Source organism: Bos mutus, chromosome 19, assembly GCF_027580195.1.
Source record: "Bos mutus isolate GX-2022 chromosome 19, NWIPB_WYAK_1.1, whole genome shotgun sequence".
Taxonomy (NCBI): Eukaryota; Metazoa; Chordata; class Mammalia; order Artiodactyla; family Bovidae; genus Bos; species Bos mutus.
The window spans coordinates 35,594,646-35,616,970 of NC_091635.1; the positions used below are offsets into that span (position 1 = coordinate 35,594,646).

The window sequence follows — 22,325 nt, forward strand, 5'->3', positions numbered from 1 at the left end:
ATAAGTTAAATAAACAGGGTGACAATATACAGCCTTGACGAACTCCTTTTCCTATTTGGAACCAGTCTGTTGTTCCATGTCCAGGTCTAACTGTTGCTTCCTGACCTGCATACAAATTTCTCAAGAGGCAGATCAGGTGGTCTGGTATTCCCATCTCCTTCAGAATTTCCCACAGTTTATTGTGATCGACACAGTCAAAGGCTTTGGCATAGTCAATAAAGCAGAAATAGATGTTTTTCTGGAACTCTCTTGCTTTTTCCATGATCCAGCGGATGTTGGCAATTTGATCTCTGGTTCCTCTGCCTTTTCTAAAACCAGCTTGAACATCAGGAAGTTCACGGTTCACATATTGCTGAAGCCTGGCTTGGAGAATTTTGAGCATTACTTTACTAGCGTGTGAGATGAGTGCAATTGTGCGGTAGTTTGAGCATTCTTTGGGATTGCCATGAAAACTGACCTTTTCCAGTCCTGTGGCCACTGCTGAGTTTTCCAAATTTGCTGGCATATTGAGTGCAGCACTTTCACAGCATCATCTTTCAGGATTTGAAATAGCTCAACTGGAATTCCATCACCTCCACTACCTTTGTTCATAGTGATGCTTTCTAAGGCCCACTTGACTTCACATTCCAGGATGTCTGGCTCTAGGTCAGTGATCACACCATCGTGATTATCTAGGTCGTGAAGATCTTTTTTGTACAGTTCTTCTGTGTATTCTTGTCATCTCTTCTTAATATCTTCTGCTTCTGTTAGGTCCATACCATTTCTGTCCTTTATCGAGCTCATCTTTGCATGAAATGTTCCTTTGGTATCTCTGATTTTCTTGAAGAGATCCCTAGTCTTTCCCATTCTGTTGTTTTCCTCTATTTCTTTGCATTGATCGCTGAAGAAGGCTTTCTTATCTCTTCTTGCTATTCTTTGGAACTCTGCATTCAGATGTTTATATCTTTCCTTTTCTCCTTTGCTTTTCGCTTCTCTTCTTTTCACAGCTATTTGTAAGGCTTCCTCAGACAGCCATTTTGCTTTTTTGCATTTCTTTTGTATGGGAATGGTGTTGATCCCTGTCTCCTGTACAATGTCACGAACCTCATTCCATAGTTCATCAGGCACTCTATCTATCAGATCTAGGCCCTTAAATCTATTTCTCGCTTCCACTGTATAATCATAAGGGGTTTGATTTAGGTCATACCTGAATGGTCTAGTGGTTTTCCCTACTTTCTTCAATTTAAGTCTGAATTTGGCAATAAGGAGTTCATGGTCTGAGCCACAGTCAGCTCCTGGTCTTGTTTTTGCTGACTGTATAGAGCTTCTCCATCTTTGGCTGCAAAGAATATAATCAATCTGATTTCGGTGTTGACCATCTGGTGATGTCCATGTATAGAGTCTTCTCTTGTGTGTTAAGGGAAGCACATGATATCATTTGTAAAACTTTCTACTGCTTGTAATTAATATATAATGTCTGTAGTGACACTTTGAGGCAGTGTGAATTCCTGTTCCCTAGTATTGTTTCACACTCAATGGTTTGGTATTCACTGACGACTCCTGCTTGAATGAACTGTTACTCAGGTAGCTATGAAATGGTCATCTAGATCTTGATACTTGGTACTGCTTTTCTGGCTCTGCCCACTGGTTTCTTAACCGTGGGATTCAACCTTGTCCCTCTGATTATGCCACTTTTGACCAGTTTGGTTAACTGTCTTCCGAAACCATTAGTACCAATAGGTCAGCACAGCCTGGCTGTTTTTAGATATACCACAGCACCAATGAGCCAGGCCTAGACAGAAAGCAAATACTACTTTAAGCTATACCTATTAATAATAATGATTATTACCAATTAGCTCTAGCTATCCAGAATGTAGAGATAACCTGCATAGTGACTCTCCTCAACCTGAAAGCTAGTCCTCATGCTGGATAGATGCTCTTCTTACCCACTCTTCCCCCCACTACATCCAACTCTCAGATGGCAAACTGAACTACAAAGAGCAAAGACAACATCTTAAGGAATCAAATATGATCTGTTTTCCACTGTCCTCAAAATGATACATTAGACACAGACTGAGTAAGGACACTGAATTTCCATTTCATGGGCCATTGTGGATAATAATCCTTTAAAACTGCAAATGGGGGTGTTTTGTGCAAACTTCTTAGCATTACCGACTACTTATTAGAGAAAATTGCAGATTTTGTAGGTGGCTGGTTGTAACAATCTTAAGGTTAAAAACAGAACAGTACATCAGACATGTCTAAAAATAAAGCAAATGCTTTTTTCTTTTTATAATCCTCAATTAGAAACCATTTAAAGAAAGGATAATCAGCTTGAGAGGCTTGTAAATATGGATTCTACAGTTCTCACTGGCACCCCTGCTTTACAAATTAATTTTAGAACATTTCAAAATGTGTAAATAAATTATTTTATCCTACATCTACCCATATTGCCCTCTTGATGTTCAAAATACTAATATCGCTAATGAAAGGAATTTCATGATGACTATAGCAATAACAAATCCTCAATAAATAGAGCTCTCCTTAGATGGTAAAATTCCCTCTTTGTTGGTTGTCGGTTGGTAACATCCAGCGGGAACTATTTGTGGTCAGGAGGAGAACTCTTGGCCATGTCTCCAAGGCAATGCAAGTTGAGACAAGTCAAAATACTGAAACTTTCACTCAATTCATCCAAAGAAGGCACCTATCCAGGGGAAGAGACTCAGTTTCTCAGGTGGACCTATGTAGTTGACTAAATGATTTAATCTAACTCCCTAAAACCAAGCACAACTCAGTGATTGAAAGTGACTTGGTCTTAACCAAGGTGATAAGAAAATAATCAGAAGCTAGATTGAAAGCCATGGGAAGGTCCTTCTCAGGACCAGGGTGCTCTCCATCCTGGAGCAACCATTAGTTTCTTTTCTCTGTCATTCCTCTTCTTAGATAACCTCACTTATTTCCATCTCTGAACCATGACTTTACACCTCTCCCTGAACACCATATTCATATATCCAACTCCTTACCTACCATCCGCTTGGAAGTCTCCCTGGTACCGCAAACTGACTGTGCCCTAATGGGGCTCTTGACTTCTTGCTTCTCCTGCACTATTCCCCACTCCCCACTAGGGTCCATGGACAAATCTAGAAAGCCTGCTGCTCCCTGCTAAGTTGCTTCAGTCATGTGCAACTCTTTGCGCCTCTATGGATTATGGCCTGCTGGGCTCCTCTTTCCATGGGATTCTCCAGGCAAGAATTCTGGAGTGGGTTGCCATGCCCTCCTCCAGGGGATCTTCCTGACCCAGGGATCATCTGGATGCATCTCTTACATCTCCTGCATTTGCAGGCGGGTTCTTTACCACTAGCACCACCGGGGAAGCCCAGAAATCCTGAGGTCACCCTTACTTTGCTCCCATCTAATGCATCAATACCTAGTCAGTCTGCTTCCAAAACACACTGATCTTTATCCATTGCCCTCTCTCCAGATGAAGCCACATCATCTGTGAACTGGATTCTTGCCCTTGCTGCCAGCTGGAATACCTGCTTCTATTCCTTCTGTCCTCCCATCACTCTTGACAGAGTGGCCAGAGCAAACACTGAAAAACATGTCACCCAGTGTGATATGGTATCCTAAAATGGACACTGGGGGACTTCTCTTCCCAGTCCAGTGGCTGGGACTCTGTGCTCTCAGTGAAGGGGCCTGGGTTTGATCCCTGGTCAGGGAACTAGATCCCATATGCTGCAACTAAAGATCCCGCATGCCGTGACGAAGATGGAAGATCCCTGTGTGCCACAACTAAGACCTGGCACAAATAAAAAAAATTTTTTTAAGTGGTAAACTGAATGCTGGAACAGAAAAAGGATTTTGGTCATCCTCATGTGGTTTGTTCTCTGTGTGTGCACATCCCTAGTTTTGGGTATTCAAGTTTTCTCTTCTTTGAAGGATACCAATCAGCTTAGATTTGGCCCCAGCTTCACAGCCTCCTTTTAACGTGGCGGTTTAGTTGCTAATCATGTCTGACTCTTGCAACCCCACAGAATGTAGCCCACCAGGCTCCTCTGTCCATGGAATTCTCCAGGCAAGAATACTGGAATGGGTTGCCATTTCCTTCTCAAGGGGATCTTCCCCACCCAGGAATTGAACCCTGGTCTCCTGCATTGCAGGCAGATTCTTTACCGATGAAGCTACAAGAGACTCCCCTTTTAACTTAATCACCTCTTTAAAAGCCTTATCTTCAAACATAGTTATAGTCTCAGGTACTCCAACATATGAATTTGGGGGGATACAACTAAGCTTACAACAGTCCCCTTGCCTGGACAACCCTTCAGAGGGTCGGCTCCTTCCCAGCCTCAGGTCTCACCAGATTTGTCACCTCTTGTGAGAGGCCTTCCTGATCATATGGCTTCTAGCTGAGCTCTCCTCCACCCTATTTATTGCCTTTTCAGCACTTCCCACAGTTGGAATTCCTTGTTTTCTTTCTTATTATATGCTTTTCCCCATTCCATGAGTAGTGAAGACTTGTCTATCTGATTCCTGCATCCTCATTGCCTCTTGCAATGCCTGACACATAGTAGGTACTCAAAATTTGCTGACAAGAAATGATTTATTGACAATTCAGACAAAAGAAGAGTCTCATTAGAAAATCCTCCATAATGCAGTTAATCCCAAGGTAGGACCGTAACTGAAGCAAAACCTACAATTTGTATAGCACTTACAGTTTATGAAGTGCTTCCAGGTTATGAATTAACCTGGATGAATCCTCCACACTGTGATGCAGACATTATTTACTCTGTTTTCTTGATAGAGAAGCCAAGACCCCATAGCTTAAGTCATAGAGCTGGAGATTCAATATGAATCTTTTCATTTCACAAAGAACAACTCTGTGTTTTCCCATTATAACATAACTGAACTAGAAACTAAATTATCAATACTTCTTCTAGGCAACTTCGAAGGAGAGTTCTGTGAAGAACAGAACCTCGCTCTTCAAGGAATTAAACTGGACATTCTTTCCATCTGATCAGAGAAGTTTTGTTGCTGAGGAATAATGGCTAATGAGAAGAAATATGGTTCCCTCAGGCCCCTTCATTGTGTGTGTGGGGTGGTGGTGGTCGTTATAAATATGTTTTGTAAACTTTTATGTTTTCAGAGGTATGAAGAAATGAAGAAATTTGGAGAACCTGATTTCCTAAGGGTTCACTTTGTTAGGTAGGCAGAATAGGGAAAAGGAGTACAAAATGGCGGTGGCTAAAAGACAAAGAAGAGAAAAGCCCATGAAAATAGAACAAAAGAAGGTCCACGGACTGGAGTGAGGACCTCAGGCAAAACAAACAACACTCCTGGCTGGCCCAATTTACATAGGACAGGCCCAGGGAGAGATAAACATATAAAAAGAGGAGCCAAAGCTCTCTCTCTCTCTCTCTCTCTTCCCCCGTGCGCTGGGGCGCTCTTCTCTTTGCGTCTTTGGATCAATGTGCCCTCACGCCTCAGAGATGGATTTTCCTGCTATCTTCTAAATAAAATAGAGCTGTAACACTGAGCTGTAACACTGATTTGTCTAAGAGCTATAACATGGTCCTTTCAAGACCTGAGAGCTATAACATGGTCTATCCAAGACCTGAGAGCTGTGACACGCCGAGGGGGCTTTAACGTCCGTCACTCCAAATCTTTGTTGTGACGAGACAAAGAACTGAGGAACATACACTCGAGTGACAACTTGGTTTGGTTTTACATAGCACTTCATATGGAGAAGGCAATGGCACCCCACTCCAGTACTCTTGCCTGGAAAATCCCATGGATGAAGGAACCTGGTACGCTGCAGTCCATGGGGTCGCTAAGAGTCGAACAACTGAGCAACTTCACTTTCACTTTTCACTTTTATGCATTGGAGAAGGAAATGGCAACCCACTCCAGTGTTCTTGCCTGGAGAATCCCAGGGGCGGGGGAGCCTGGTGGGCTGCCGTCTATGGGGTCACACAGAGTCAGACACGACTAAAGCGACTTAGCAGCAGCACTTCATATTTTCTTTAAATCTGTAGTTCTCAGCCTTAATGGCTCTTAGGTTACCCTGAGGAAGTGCAACAAATCCCAGTGACTGGACCCCCATCCCAGATAAATGAAATCAGAATCCCGGGGAGTGGGATAGTGGCATCAGGGAATCTAAAGCTTCCCAGGTAACTTTACTCTGCAGGCAGGACTGAGAACCAGTGGCCTAGATCCTCAAGTGGGGTGGGGATGGCCTATCTTATACCCTCCAAAGAGAATGAATCAGGTTTGACCAGAGGGTAGACTCTACAAGTCCACACACTTGTGACTGGCAAACTCTGTATTCCTAGAAACACAGTGTAGGAAGCACTGCCCTAGACCAGTCTGCTCCCAGGACCAATTAAATCAGAATCCCAGGATGGGCAGAAATCAGGCAGGAGCTAGGGTTAGAGTTTCTGAGTCCAAGATGCAGCCAAGGCTGAGCACCACTGCTTTAACTGGTACCTGCTTTGTTTGAAGGAGGAAGTGAAGGCAGGCCTGCCCCCCCGTTAACTGCAGGGAGTGACAGTAACCTGGCAGCGGCCGACACTTGAATGATAAGCACTGACTCTCCCAGATCTAGATTTATGGCCTTGGACAAACAACAGAGCCTTACTTTGGCATGGTGCCGTCCTCCCAGCACTAATTAAAGCCTAAATAGTTCTCATCAGCGGGTGCATAAAATAAATGGGCCTCAATTTAAGACAAGTTCCCCATTGTGTCCTGGTTAATATAAGCACGGTTTATAGGTTTTCACATTCATAAATATACTAGCTTTATTTTAACAAGGAGAAATTATTTAAATCTAGATATACCGATTTCTATTTTTTTTTACCTGTGGTATTGGGTCACGTAAAAAGATGACATAGGTGGTGATTGATAAGAGGATAACAACATGGACTCTATTCAATCAGTAATCAATATGATTATCAGTAGTGTTTCCAATTTAATTATTGCTTCTTATCGTCATCCATTTCATTAAAGTTCTGGCAGGTAGGGAGAGAAACAGGATGCAGATAGCAGTATGAAGAATGGTAGCTGAATGATAAGACTATATACCTAGAAAATGCAAAGAAATGGCCTGAGTTTATTAAATACTTTGGCAAAGCAGTGAGACAAGAGAAACATCCACCACTGCACTGCTTTCTTTAGCAATTCTGCCTCCCACCAGAAACTCTATACTCATCCCTGGACAGAAAAGAGCATGCCAGCACACGCCATCTGCTTAAGGCTCTAGCTTTGAACCCCTGGACAAAGCGATCTTTTAATAAAGTATTATTACATAAATACATATTCCTCATGTTCTGATTTGGAAACGTTAACAAGTGTGAATGAAAACCAATGAAGTCTTCCTTTTCTGCCTCCAGGGACCAAGCTTGAACCAGCTGGGTGACCAACAGCTGCTGCTGAATATGGAAATTAGAAGGCGGCAAACTGGCAAAGAAGTCTAATTGAGCTGGAGCTGGCTTGTTTGGTCCAATGGCTCAGAAGCGAGACCTGGGGATATATGGATCAGAGCCAGGCCGAAGCTGGGCAAAAACACTTAGTGAACTTGGACTTGGGCAAGGTGGGTGCCATGACAGAGATACAGAGCTGGCTGCATGGGCAGTCTCAGAGCCAGCAAGTTGGGGAGAAGGAGGCAACACAGGGTGCGATAGCTGGCATTTCTCCCAGAGGAAGCAAACTGTGCTGACAAGGACTGCTCACAAGTGCTCCGGGGTTCACTGCTTTTCTTGCAGGCTGGCCTAAGTCTCAGAGAGAATTGGGCTTTGGCTTGGGTAGAGAATGCTGGCTCTAGGCATAGGTCCTGACTTTAGGATGGCTCACTTGGTATTTTAAATTCCTAGGAGAGTAGTGACAAAGCTAAATTCCTAGGAGAGTAGTAAAAAAAAAGACCTTAGCGCCTGCCAAAAATGGGACACAAGACAATAAATGATAACCATGTGATTTTTTTTTTTTTGGTTAGACTTGAGCAGAGGATAAACCAGAAGATCACACTGGTCCTACCAACCTATCAGGCTCATGGTGGGGCCACACATCCATTCCAAACCTCTACAAAGGGAGTGGGTTATAACTATCTGTGAAGACAGGGCAGCACCATAGAGAAAAAGAGAAAGCAAGACAATCTGTCTAGAAAGACTAAAAGATGTTTTAACCCCTATTGCTTCCCTCAACCCCATGTTTTTAGATTGTGCCAAGAAAAGCAATTAAGGCATGTTTGATCTCTATCATCCTTTTCTTGATGGTCTATGCTGCTACTGCTGCTGCTGCTAGGTCACTTCAGTCGTGTCCGACTCTGTGCGACCCCATAGATGGCAGCCCACCAGGCTCACCCATCCCCGGGATTCTCCAGGCAAGAACATTGGAGTGGGTTGCCATTTCCTTCTCCAGTGCAAGCAAGTGAAAAGTGAAAGTGAAGTTGCTCAGTTGTGTCCGACTTTTAGCGACCCCGTGGACTGCAGCCCACCAGGCTCCTCCATCCATGGGATTTTCCAGGCAAGAGTACTGGAGTGGGCTGCCATATGGTCTACAGATCCATCAAAATGGTCATACCCACTCCCATATTCAGTGACTGGCAATTGTTTAAGGAAATACATTTAAGTAGGGAATGCAGGGTAGCTATTAAAAATTACTGGGAAGGATATTTTGTGACATGTTAAAAACAGGATGTTGTATGATTCAATTTTAGTGAAATTGGTTGAAAAGTAAATGCATTAATATTTTGCAGGATGAACCAAAATGCTAACAGCAGTCATCTCTGAAGCATGAGATTACTACTACATGGTTTTGCTTTACTTCTTTTTTGTTTTCCCCAAGTTTTAAGAATCATGTGTTAATTTTCCAATCAGAAAGAGTCATTACTTTACAAGAGTTCAAGTTACACTGTGCAACACTACTTTAGACCACAAGACTTTGCTGGAGTTGGCCCCAGTGAAAGTGAAAATCGCTCAGTTGTGTCTGACTCTTTGCGACCCCATAGTCCATGGAATTCTCCAGGCTAGAATACTGGAGTGGGTAACCTTTTTCTTCTCCAGGGGATCTTCCCAACCCAGGGATCAAACCCAGGTCTCCCGCATTGCAGGCAGATTCTTTACCAGCTGAGCCACAAGGCAAGCCCAAGAATACTGGAGTGGGTAGCCTATTCCTTCTCCAGGGGATCGTCCAGACCCAGGAATTGAACTGGGGTCTCCTGCATTGCAGGTGGATTCTTTACCAACTGAGCTATCAGGGAAGCCTGATTTCAGGCTATAGACAAGGAGATGGGACTAAACGTTTCCTCTGAGGTCACCCATCACCAGGGGACGCTACCCACTGACGCTCCTGAACTCATGGGGGGACAAGCACCCTTGAGGGGAGCAGTCTTTTCTTCTCTGGATAGTTTCAGGAACTCTGGAGTTGGCATTCACCTGGGACAGATCTATCAAGTGGTCAAATCTGGAGACCTGGTGGGTGCTGTTCTGATCTGAGTCTCTCTAACCAGGCAGGGGTTAGAAAACTTTTTTTCTGTAAAGGGCCAGAGAGTAAATACTCTGGGCTTTGTGAAGCACATAAGTTCTGTTTTAGGTACCCATTCTGCCACAGACGAATGAATGTAGCTGTGTTCCAAAATACTGAGTGGATGAACCAGTGTCCTCTTTCCCACGCTGGTGTGAATTGTATCAATAGTTGTCGGGTGACCCCTCCTGGGAACCACTCAAGCTCTGGTCCAGCAGACTCCACCTTGATTGGGACCATCTGAGTGCTGCACAAATGCATCCATGTCTTCTAGAAGAATCTGTTCTTGCCAAGGGGAGGAACCTTCTGGAAGATGTTTCTAGAAGCTGTTAACATGATGAAACACAAAGTAGGCCTGGCCAAAGCTGTAAACTGACAATGTTTATGTCGGACATGACTGAGCGACTTCACTTTCACTTTTCACTTTTATGCATTGGAGAAGGAAATGGCAACCCACTCCAGTGTTCTTGCCTGGAGAATCCCAGGTATGGGGGAGCCTGGTGGGCTGCCGTCTATGGGGTCGCACAGAGTCGGACACAACTGAAGTGACTTAGCAGCAGCAGCAAGAGAAGTTGGCAAAGTGACTAAGCATAGCATAGCATAGCATGAGCCCTTAGATACTTCTTTCTGGCACTTAGGCACCTCCAAAACCTCCTGCATCTTGTTTTGTATTTCCTTAGCTCAGTGAAGGCACCAAAGGGGTCACTTTGTCTGGAGACTCTCTCTCGTTCATTTCGATACAGCCTCAATTTTCATTCACTCTCCACAAATGCAAAACATGTAATTGAGGCAGAAATAAACAGGTGAAGCCTTGCAGCTTCTAGATACAGAGTCTTCCCTCATGGGTCCTGACTGAACCCACAGCTCAAGGTCAGAGTGAGGTTGCTGTAGGTCACATCATCCACTCATAAAGGGAAGGGAATTTAGAAATGTATTGTTCTGACAGAAAGAGGTGGGGTAAAAGCCAGGTCAGAAGTGAAGTTTAAGCAATACTAATCAACAAAGTTCTTGACTGAAATTTAGCGACAGTCAGAATGCTTCATGAGGAAAACATTCTTGCAGGAGGGTTACACTGATTTTTAAAGTGGGATTTGTGGGCACGTCTGAGTGTGTGTATGTGAACATATGCATAGCCCAGAAAATACGTACAGCATGCACACACACATCTGATCGTATTCATCCTTCTAAGTAAACGTCAATTGCCATGGAGAAAATGTGTGTTCAATCCAATGGCCAGAAATCAAATTCTAGACTCTGAGGTCCCCCTCATCCCTCTTGATCCCCGACAACAATCACTCCAGGTGACAGAGATTTCTGCATAGAGGCCCAGAGAAAGTACATAAAAATGAGAAGAAAAGCCAGAGGTTCTCTGAGGTCCCAGGCACAGATGGTGGGGCTGGCTCCGTCCAGGGGGGGAGAACACAGTGTGGACTGGGGCGGGGGCGGGTGGGGAGAGCAAGGGGGCTACTCACGCTGTCGTTGCTTCCTTTGTTGTCCTCATACTTCGTTTCTATGTGAATGGAGAATTTCGGCAGAAAGGAGCACTATGGGAAAAGAGAAAGGTTTCATCAGCATACCAGTTTTTTCTCTCTTCACATCTTCAGCCTAGCCTCTGCATGCTCTCCTGGCCTTCTGGTTGTGACCACTGTCCGAAACCAGAGATGTTAAGACACTAAGTCCATATCCAAATGTAAGCAAAGCTACTTTTGGCGATGTGAACACAATTTCACCCAGGAATCAGGCCAGAGAGAATAACTAGGCAATGAGATAAGTTGGCTGGAGAAGGCAATGGCACCCTACTCCAGTACTCTTGCCTAGAAAATCCCATGGATGGAGGAGCCTGGTGGGCTGCAGTCCATGGGGTTGCGAAGAGTTGGACTCGACTGAGAGACTTCACTTTCACTTTTCACTTTCATGCACTGGAGAAGGAAATGGCAACCCACTCCAGTGTTCTTGCCTGGAGAATCCCAGGGATGGGGGAGCCTGGTGGGCTGCCATCTATGGGGTCGCACAGAGTCGGACACGACTGAAGTGACTTAGCAGCAGCAGCAAGAGAAGTTGGCAAAGAGGACATTTCCTAAAGGAGTATATTCTGTGAGTCCGACCACAGGCTTTATAGAAAACCAACCCCCTGAAACAGAGACAGTCCCAATTCCAGGGTGCTTCCCTTTAGGGAGCAGCTACCACGGCTGGATACCTGGGGGCCAGCCTTAACCATTATATAAATATTCATAATAAGCTGGAGGTGGTAGAGTAGAGCTTTACGGTTATAAATTATTCAGGTCAGACAGACCTGGCTTTTAGTTTGGGGTTTATCACTTGATAGCCATGTGACTTTGGACAAGTCATTGAACTTATCTGAACCCCAGCAATATTGAAACAGAGACAGCAATGATTACTTAGCAGTGACATTGTGAGGGTTAAATGAAACCATGTGCGTAAAACATATCAGTTCTGCATATCGAGCAAACATTTAACCAATCAGTATAAGGCTGCATGTGAACTTGACATGAAAGACAGTCTGTCTTTCTGCCGGCACGGGGGAGAAAAACCCCAAATGCACATCACCCTGACACCCGCATCTCACTGAGCCCATTCCACGTATTCAGTAGATGAAGGATTAGCATAGCTTGAGAAGAGGATTTTGATGGAGGTCGATGTGGCCTTCCTCCTGCTGGCGTTGGCCCTGAGCTGGGCATTAACCTTCCTGACCTCCAGAGATAGGATCACAGACTACAAACTAAAAGGACCCAGCAACCCCACTGGGAGCTGCAGGTATTGGAGGAGTAAGGCTTGGGTCCACATGCTCCCAGTTCCAAGAAGTTGCCTCTTTTATTTATCCAATGTACATAGACCCGGCACTGGTCTCAGTGCTTCCAAGTTCTAATTCATTTATTCCTTCTAACTATCCCATGAAATAGGAACTATTATCATTATCTTTTTAAAAAAAAAATTGGAATATAATTGCTTTGCAATGTTGTTTTGGTTTCTGCTGTACAACAATGCAAGGCAGCCATAATTATTTGTATATCCTCTCCTTCCAGAACCTCCCTCAGCCCTCCCATCCCACCCCTCTAGGCCATCATCACAGAGCACCAAGCTGAGCTCCTGGTGCCATACAGTAGCTTCCTGCTAGTTCTCGATTTTACACATGGTAGGATACAGACGTTAATGTGACTCTCAATTCAATCTCCCGGCTATGTCCCCAAGTCTGTTCTCCATGTTTGCACCTCTCTTCCTGCCCTGCAAACAGGTTCATCAATGCCATTTTAATAGATTTCGTATATGTTTTAATATACATTTGTTTTGCTCTTTCTGACTTACTTCACTCTGTATTGACAGGCTCAACTTTCATCCACCTCACTACAACTGACTCAACTTCATTCTTTTTATGGCTGAGTAATAGTCCATTGTATATATGTGCCACCTCTTCTTTATCCATTCTTCTGCTACTGGACATCTAGGTTGCTTCTATGTCCTGGCTACTGGTTAAGTACAGGGCCCACGACCACACGGCTAGTAAAAAGTAAAGTCGTGATTCAAAGTCTGGTGGCCTGATCAGTGTCTATGCTCTTGATGAAGACCTCACTGGTTTTCAGGATGAGATTGCTGAACCTGTAGCAGCAGCACCCTGGAACTTCTAAGAAAGGCAAATTTCTGGGCCCAGTGCCGGACCCACTGAATCAGAAACTCAGGGGATGGGGCTCAAGCATTTTTCTTTGTCAAGCCTTGCAGCATGCTACTGCAGGTGTAAGCTGGAAGACCACCCCACTATATCACGTATGGGAAGGAAAGAGAGAAGATGCATTATCTAAAATCCCGTGGTCCACCATACACACCCTTGCCCCACTTGGTCATCTCATGGTGGCCGTGATCCCCTTTCAGCTCCACTGAGTTCCCCCAAGTGGCATCTGTTCAAGAAAGCAGAGGCCTTCGATGTACCATTGATAATTCTCCTGACATCACATGTCTGTGTGCATTCAGCGTTCATCTGTCTTAATCCGAGTGAAACAAGCAAGCTGAACCGTGACTAAGGAAACATGGAAACAATCAATCCCAGTAATTGCCTTTATGGAGAACGAAGCTGTGCGATCATTCATTAACACCTTCTTTGCTGTCTCCTCTCAAACCTCTCGCTGCACAACTGCTGCCCTCACATCCAGACCCAGGGAGTTCTAAGGAGGGGCCGCCTGTCATGAGCCAAGAGCCCCACCACAGAGCTCTCAATAGCCTTGTGAACTTGAGAACATGAACCTGCAGAGACTTTTCAAAATAACAAGCTTCAGGTGAACCTATTTGTCCTTTTTTAACCCATCATTTGGCTTCTCCAGTGGCTCAGCCAGGGAAAGAATCCGCCTGCAACACAGGAGCCACAGGTGACATGGGTTTGATCCCTGGGTCAGGAAGATTTCTTGGAGGAGAGCATGGCAGTTCACTCTAGTATTCTTGCATGGAGAATCCCACAGGCAGAAGAGCCTGGCAGGCTACAGTCCATAGGGTCCCAAAGAGTTGGACACGACTGAAGTGACTTAGCATGCCTGCAACCCAAAATTCATGAGGCTCAATCCAACGTGTGCACAGTACCAAGCAGCAAAAGAACAGAGCTGTCCAGGGTGGGAGGTGGGTCTAGGTGAGTCAGAGTGGAACCTGTAAAGAGTTTTTAATCAGCTGAATCTCTAAACCACTTAACTAAGGTCAAACAAGTGAATTTTAGCCTTCAAAATTCAAACAAGTGAATTTTGGATATTAAACCCAAAATACGAAATGCAAAACTCTTATGCAAATTAACAGATGTTGTTATTTTTGAGTCAAGGGACTTAGGTTATTTTCATGTCAGAATGGCAATCCTGCAAGAGGCTTGAAGGGTACTTGGTTTTGGCAAGGCAATGGGAAGACACGGACAGGCCAGCCCCAGGCTGCTCAGCTCTATCTCCTTCAGCAGTGGTTTGGGACTGATAATCCCCTTAGGATATCAACGGCTGATTCTCAGAGCCCTGTAGTATACATTGCTTCATGTTAAAATCTGAAGCGTCTCTGGCTTGGGGCATTTTTGACACTATCACTAAAATCTTTCCAACTAGATGTCCATCTTGAGATCAACTCCTGCTTCTCCCAAGTAGGTTAGCTTCCCTAAAAATCCTAATCCTCAGTCAGTCAGTTCAGTCAATTAAGTCACGTCTGACTCTTTGCGACCCCATGGACTGTAGCATGCCAGGCTTCCCTGTCCATCACCAACTCCCGGAGCTTGCTCAAACTCATGTCCATTAAGTCGGTGATGCCATCCAACCATCTCATCCTCTGTCATCCCCTTCTCCTCCTGCCTTCAATCTTGACCAGCATCAGGGTCTTTTCCAATCAGTCAGTTCTTTGCATCAGGTAGCCAAAGTATTGGAGTTTCAACTTCAGCATCAGTCCTTCCAATGACTATTAAGGGTTGATTTCCTTTAGGATGGACTGGTTGGATCTCCTTGCAGTCCAAGGGATTCTCAAAAGTCTTTTCCAACACCACAGTTCAAAAGCATCGATTCTTCGGCGCTCAGCTGTCTTTATAGTTTAACTCTCACATCCACACATGGCTACTGGAGAAACCATAGCTTTGACTAGACGGACCTTTGTCAGCAAAGTAATGTCTCTGCTTTTTAATTCACTACCTAGGTTGGTCATAGCTTTTCTTCCAAGGAGCAAGTGTCTTTTAATTTCATGGCTGCAGTCCCCATCCACAGTGATTTTGGAGCCCCCCCAAAATAAGTCTCTCATTGTTTCCATTGTTTCCCCATCTATTTGCCATGAAGTGATGGGACTGGATGCCATGATCTTAGTTTTCTGAATGTTGAGTTTTAAGCCAATTTTTCACTCTCCACTTTCACTTTCATCAAGAGGCTCTTTAGTTCTTCGCTTTCTACCATAAGGGTGGTGTCATCTGCATATCTGAGGTTATTAATATTTCTCCCAGCAATCTTGATTCCAGCTTGTGCTTCATCCAGCCTGGCATTTCACATGATGTGCTCTGCATATAAGTTAAATAAGCAGGGTGACAATATACAGCCTTGACATATTCCTTTCCTGATTTGGAAGCAGTCTGTTGTTCCTCTAATCCTAATCGAGTTTAAACTGTTGAGTAAGGCTTTTTTTCCTTTCTCCCTAGCTGGCTCCCTATTGTATGTCACCACTGAGGTTATCTTAAACCCCTTCCCTTCTCAAGACCCGTGCTTGGCTTCACTCTTCCTTCCTTGCAGTTGATAATTTTGGTTCATTGTTTAACAACGACACAGATCAAGTGACAGGAACACCTACTTTTTCCCTCTCCTCCATTGTCGCAAATCTTCTTCTTTATGCTGCTTCCTATTCTTTGTGAATCAGAGAAAGATGCTGCCTTCTTTATCCCAGTGGGGGAAAAAAATAATATAATGATCAGAACTGAGACACAGAGGAGTCATCAGACCTGAGATGTATCGACTTGGGCAAATTATTTTCCCATCCCCAGCAGGGACGATTTTTTTCTACTCTGTAGGTGTGCTTAGAAGATCAGTGAGGATCATTCAGGTAAACCCAGCACAGTACCTGGCACAGAGTAGGTGCATGGTTAAATATATTTGTAAGCTTCTCTGGAAACTTGTTTCATTGATTATTTGCATCCTCTCCCTGCTTCCTTCCTACTGCCTAAACATATAATGAAAAGGGTCATACTCTTAAAAAACAAACAAGCATCAAATAACCTCAGTTATGTTTCTTCTGATCTAAAACCAATCCCACTCCTCCTTGTCTTCACAACCAAACTCTATTGAAAGAATAGTTGATGCTTGCTGGCTCTACTTTTCCACCTCCTATCTTTTTTCTCAAGCAGCGCAATATGGTATGGAAGGACTGATTACCAGAGAATTTTCAAAGCAGCACTGCTTCTCCGTCTACACCCCGTAGGCCTCCCTAAACTGTTTTCTGTGTGTGTGTGTGTGTGTGTGTGTGTGTAAGTTGCTTCAGTCATGTCCGACTCTTTTCGACTCCATGGACTATAGCCCTTCAGGCTCCTCTGTTCACGGGATTCTCCAGGCAAGAATACTGGATTGCCATTTCCTCCACCAGGGGATCTTCCTGACCCCGGGAACGAATTCGTGTTTCTTATGTCTCCTGCACTGGCAGGCAGGTTCTTTACCACCAGTGCCACCTGAGAAGCCCACTGTTTTATACGACTCAGCAATTCCTCCAGTGACAGCAGCTCTCGTCCCTCCTCTGGTCCTTCAGTGAAAGTGGTCCCTCAGGTTCTGCCCTCCACCCTATTACTTGCTCCAATTGAGCTCATCTGTTCCTGACTTTTCCATGACCCATTTTTATGAATCCTCCGTAACTGACATGTCTCACCCGGCTGCCCTTCTCACAGGTCCAGATGCCCACTGGCTGTCCCCGACAAGGGTCCTCTAGGCACATCAAACTTGAAACATCCATACTGAATCTGAATGTTCTGCACTGTACAAGTTTCCCAGAGCTGTCGAATTACCATGAATCTGGCGGCTTAAAACAACAGAAATGTATCTTCACGTGGTCCTAGAGTCCAGAAGTCTGAAATCAAGATGTTGGCAATGTTGTGCTCCCTCTGAAGGCTCTAGGCTTCCAGTGGCCTAGCTTCTCCCACCTCTCCCAGCTTCCAGTGGCCCCAGGGGCTCCTTGGTCTGTGGCTGCAACTCCAATCTCTGCCTCTGTCTCCATATCACCTTCTTCCCTCCATATGTCCCTCTGTGTCTTCTTATAAGACAACAGTTATTGGATTTATCCTACCTTAAATCTAGGGTGATTTCATCTCTCATCTCAAGGTGCTTAACTAATAACACCTGCAAAGATTCTACTTCCAAATAAGGTCACACTTGAGGTTTTGGTGGACATGAATATTAAGGGGGACATTATTCCACCTACTATTTGATACACTCACCCATCACAAACAGTGAACTTCTGGGTCCTGCTGACTCAGTTTCTCTCCTTGAGGGGAAGACCTGGAGTCTTCTGCTTCTGACCTGAATCTTCTTTTCTGGCTTTGCCTGGTATTCATCCCATAGCCCGTCACAGAAGATCACTTCCCATTTCATTAAACACTCTGGCTGCCATGTTTTTTGCCCACAATGCCCTTAGCTTGATATTTCTTTCCTAAATCTTACCATTTCAAACACCACTTCAGAATGATTATCTGGTGTATACAGGTAGCATCCTGTTTGTATTTTTGTCACAGCATTTACCTCCTTTTCCATCACCACATTGAGCTGTCTGTTTGTCCGGCTCACCAACCAAATGACAAACTCCAATGCTATTCCAGTAAAAGGATCCCTCCCCTACAACCCGCTGCATTAGGAATGGTGGGAGTCACTGTCTCCTCAGTTATTCAGGCATCAAAGCATCTATTTTACCTCCAGGTTGCCTGCATCTGCTTTCTGCGACAAAGGGCTTTGCTTCAGCTGGGAAGATACCACCTAACCTAGTCATTTTCAAATATCTAGGGGGTGGGGAAGGGAGCACCCCATCTTCCAACCATGGACTTTCTCAAAATACATGCTATCCCCTAGGGATTTGGACACATTTCCCAGAGAGGGGGATTCCATATCACTGAGGCAACTGTCAGAAGTGTGGGAGTGGGAAAAAAGTTGGGAATCCTGACATAACCAAACTTGCATGATGCAAGAAGAGATTATCAGGAGTGTCACTCATTGGCTAAAACTGTCTATCAGATCAGATCAGTCGCTCAGTCGTGTCCGACTCTTAGCGACCCCATGAATCGCAGCACACCAGGCCTCCCTGTCCATCACCAACTCCCGGAGTTCACTCAGACTCACATCCATCAAGTCAGTGATGCCATCCAGCCATCTCATCCTCTGTCATCCCCTTCTCCTCCTGCCCCCAATCCCTCCCAGCATCAGAATCTTTTCCAATGAGTCAACTCTTCGCATGAGGTGGCCAAAGTACTGGAGTTTCAGCTTTAGTATCATTCCTTCCAAAGAAATCCCAGGGCTGATCTCCTTCAGGATGGACTGGTTGGATCTCCTTGCAGTCCAAGGGACTCTCAAGAGTCTTCTCCAACACCACAGTTCAAAAGCATCAAAAACTGTCTAAGGGATTCAGAATACTCCTATGTTCTCCATGTCCCTTGGTTGGCCCACAGCAACATGGTGGTTGTTGTTCAGCTGCTAAGTCGTGTCTGACTCTTTGTGACTCCATGGACTACATGTAGCACACCAGGCTTCCCTGTCCTTCACTATCTTTCAGAGTTTGCTCAGATTCATGTCCAATGAGTTGATGATGCTATGGAACCATCTCATCCTCTGTCACCCGATTCTCCTTTCACCTTCAATCTTTCCTAGCATCATGGAGAAAAGACTAAAATACTCATGGTAGACAGAGTTCTAAGATGGTCTCCAAGATTCCCAGCGCCTGGTATAACTGCACATCTTGCATAATCCCTCCCCTTAAGTGTAGATGAGACCTATGAATAGAGACTTCCCTGGTGGCTCAGACAGTAAAGAATCTGCCTCCAGCAGGGGAGATCTGGGTTTGATCCCTCGGTCAGGAAGATCCCCCAGAGAAGGGCATGGCAACCCACTCCAGTATTCTTGCCTGGAGAATTCCATGGATGGGGTAGGCTGGCTGATTACAGTCCACTGGATCCCAAAGAGTTGGACATGACTGAGTGACTAACACTTTCACTACTCTTCTGAACAGATTACCGTGGGGATCAGATAGTGTGGAGTGAAGTCGCTCAGTCATGTCTGACTCTTTGTGACCCCCTGGACTATAGAGTCCTTGGAATTCTCCAGGCCAGAATACTGGAATGGGTAGCCATTTCCTTCTGCAGGGGATTTTCCCAACCCAGGGATCAAACCCAGGTCTCCCACAATTCAGGCAGATTCTTTACCAGCTGAGCCATCAGGGAAGCCTCCTGGGGATCAGATAATGTTGCATTATATAAGACTTCATTTTAGAAGCAGATCTTTTCTTTTATTTTTTTTGCTATTCTGGGTCTTCACTGCTGTGCTGGCTTTCCCTAGTTGAGGTGAGTGGGGGTCACTCTTCATTGTGGTGTGCGGTCTTATCTTGTGGCGCATCGGCTCTAGGGCATTCAAGCTTCAGTAGATGCAGCTCGCAGGTTTAGCTGCTCCACAGCATGTGGAATCTCTTGGACCAGGCATCGAACCCACATCCTCTGCACTGGCAGGTGGACTCTTATCCACTGTACCAACAGGGAAGTCCAAAGCAGCTTGGTTTTGAGGAAGTAAGCTGCTATGTCCTAGAGTGCCATGTGGCTAGAACCTGAGGGAAGTGTCTAAGAGCCAAGAGTGATGCCTGGAGGCCAGCCAACTAGAAAACCAGACTTCAGTCCTACAACCACAAGAAACGGAATTCTGCCGAAAACCAGTAAGCTTGGAAGAGGACCTTGAGAGTCAGATGACATTACAACTATGGCTGAGATTTTGATTTCGGCCTGATGAGGCTCTGAACCAAGGACTCAGTTAACCTGAGCCCCAGTGGAAACACTGAGAAAATAAATTTGTGAAGTTTTAAGTCACCACATTTGTGGGGCATTTATTATACAGCAATAGAAAACCAATATAACACACAACCTCAAGAATACAACCACTGCTTCCCTTCCTAATCACTCATTTGGCTCTCATCTAAGTAAAGTGTCACGGACTTTGAGATTTGAACATATCTAGGAAAACGGGATTGGGGAATTTGTACTCTTTCTAACTTAGTTCCATCTGTAATATCATCCCCTCTGTCAATGGCCACTGCTAACTGCCCAGGGTGATATTTGCTAGAAACTGATGCCATGAAACTTGCCACTGATTGTTGTCCAGATGCAGCAGTGTGCACCTAGCCCACAGGGGGCAAGTGCGGTTGCTCAGTAGAAAGAATACAGGTTTTGGAGTGAAACAACATTTAATTCAAACTCCGGCTTCTTTTCAGAAGAAACTGAGACCTTCGGCGAATTCCTTAATCACTCTGAGCTTAAGTTTTCTCGTCTGTAAAATGGATACGATACCAATCTCTTAGCTGTGGAGTGAGATAATAAACGTCCAAAGCCAGGCCAAGGTCTGGCTGAACAGATACTACAGAAACGTTGGTGTGCCTCATTGTACTCCTCTGCATGAAATCCCACGGCCCAGATGGGGACTAAATAGAGATGGCATGTGTGTAGGGAGACTCCTCCACTGTGTGTGTGTGTGTGTGTGTAAGGATGCCTTGGGAGGCTGTGAATTTGTTGAAGTGGCAGCAACAGTGTTCACCTGATCAGTCCTTCCTGTGACATGGATGGCGGCAGCTAAGCCAAGGAGCAGGCTTGGGTCCTTCCAGCCTTGCTCTGACCCCTAACTTGTTGTATTTTGAGGACACATCAACACATCTTCCAGGTCCATCCTTTTTACTGTCTTCCTTTTCCTAAAGCAGCTCCTCTTTCTGCACAGGGGCCCTTTCCTTTCACCTCTTCTCAGACTTCCTTGACCCCTTTGCCAATTTCACACAGGGAAACAAGAATACTACCAGAATTTCCATGAGTTACTAGATCTTAAAGCTTTATGCCTGCTGGTTCACTTAGCCTTATTTTAAAAAACTGAGGCTGAGAGAAGCTAAGAAATAGCATCAAAAGACAGCATTTGGGAGCCCCAGAGGGTCCCATGAGATGAGCCTGCTCACAGGCAGAGGGCTGGGGCAGTGATTGCAGAGCAGCACAATGAAGCAGAGAGAGGGCCGTGAAATAGCCTCATCCCTCAGAGTCTAGGGGACATTAATGAGTTCATTTCAGCCCCTCCTCTGCCCTCTTCCTCCCCTGGGCCCATTCAAGATCTAGAACCTTCTCCCTCATGAAAAATCTCTTTCTTTCTCTTGTTGACTAGAAAAGCAGCTTGGCCAGAGGATCGTTAACAAATATTCCCTTTATTAGATCCAGGGTTATTTTGCCTCTGCTGCTGCTGCTGCTGCTAAGTTGCGTCAGTCATGTCTGACTCTGTGCGACCTCACAGACGGCAGCCCAATAGGCAACTCTGTCCCTGGGATTCTCCAGGCAAGAATACTGGAGTGGGCTGCCATTTCCTTCTCCATTGCATGAAAGTGAAAAGTGAAAGTGAAGTTGCTCAGTCGTATCTGACTCTTAGCGACCCCATGGACTGTAGCCTACCAGGCTCCTCTGTCCATGGGCCCCTAAAAATAACACAGGTATCATGGAGAAATCGGGGAAAGGAGGAAAAAAAACTCTTGTCATCTCCTCTTTGATTTTCTAGCTTAGATCCTCCTAAGCCAGAAGAATCTTACTAGTGTTGCTCTCATCTGCTCCCCGCCAGGACTAACTTCCTTTGTACCCAGCATCTGAGCATCCTTAATTTGCCTTCCAAACACAATGTGATCCACTGGAATGAATCTCTTACTGGAAAGTGATCATCAGGTAGCTGTGAAATCGCCAGCATCTGAAACCGAATGTGCAGGAAAGTGATGCTCCCTGTTAACATTAAAAACATGTACTTGTATCTCTTGGAAGTGATAGGGGGGAATCTGCAGTCAGGAAGAAGAAATCCAGGAAAGATGAGTGAAGTACCTGGGCTCCTTGCAAGAATAATTCCCAGACACAGACACACCCCAGTTCAGTGTCAGGAAAGGAAAGCAGCATATGCAAAATGCACGGCAGAGCTCAATTTTCTATTCACTACAGACATGCTTTGGAAAAAAAAAAAAGAGCTATTTTTAGTCCAGTGATTGATTAGGGTTGCTATGGCAATAAGAATCACTTACAAGAAGGAAAGTGAATGTAAGCGAGTCTTAAAGTGAAACAGGCAAGTGCACTGGAAATTTTATAGTCGGTTTCTGGG

General features: G+C 44.9%; 1 protein-coding gene across 1 annotated transcript in view; it reads right to left on the reverse strand.

Annotated features, from left to right (window-relative positions):
- The window catches only part of PITPNC1 (phosphatidylinositol transfer protein cytoplasmic 1), a 264,102-nt gene that overhangs the window by 75,776 nt on the left and 166,001 nt on the right, over nucleotides 1-22,325 (reverse strand). The window contains exon 5 of the mRNA XM_005887768.3: nucleotides 10,965-11,036. Coding sequence (XP_005887830.1) covers nucleotides 10,965-11,036 — 72 coding nt within the window. The remainder of the gene's footprint in view (nucleotides 1-10,964; nucleotides 11,037-22,325) is intronic.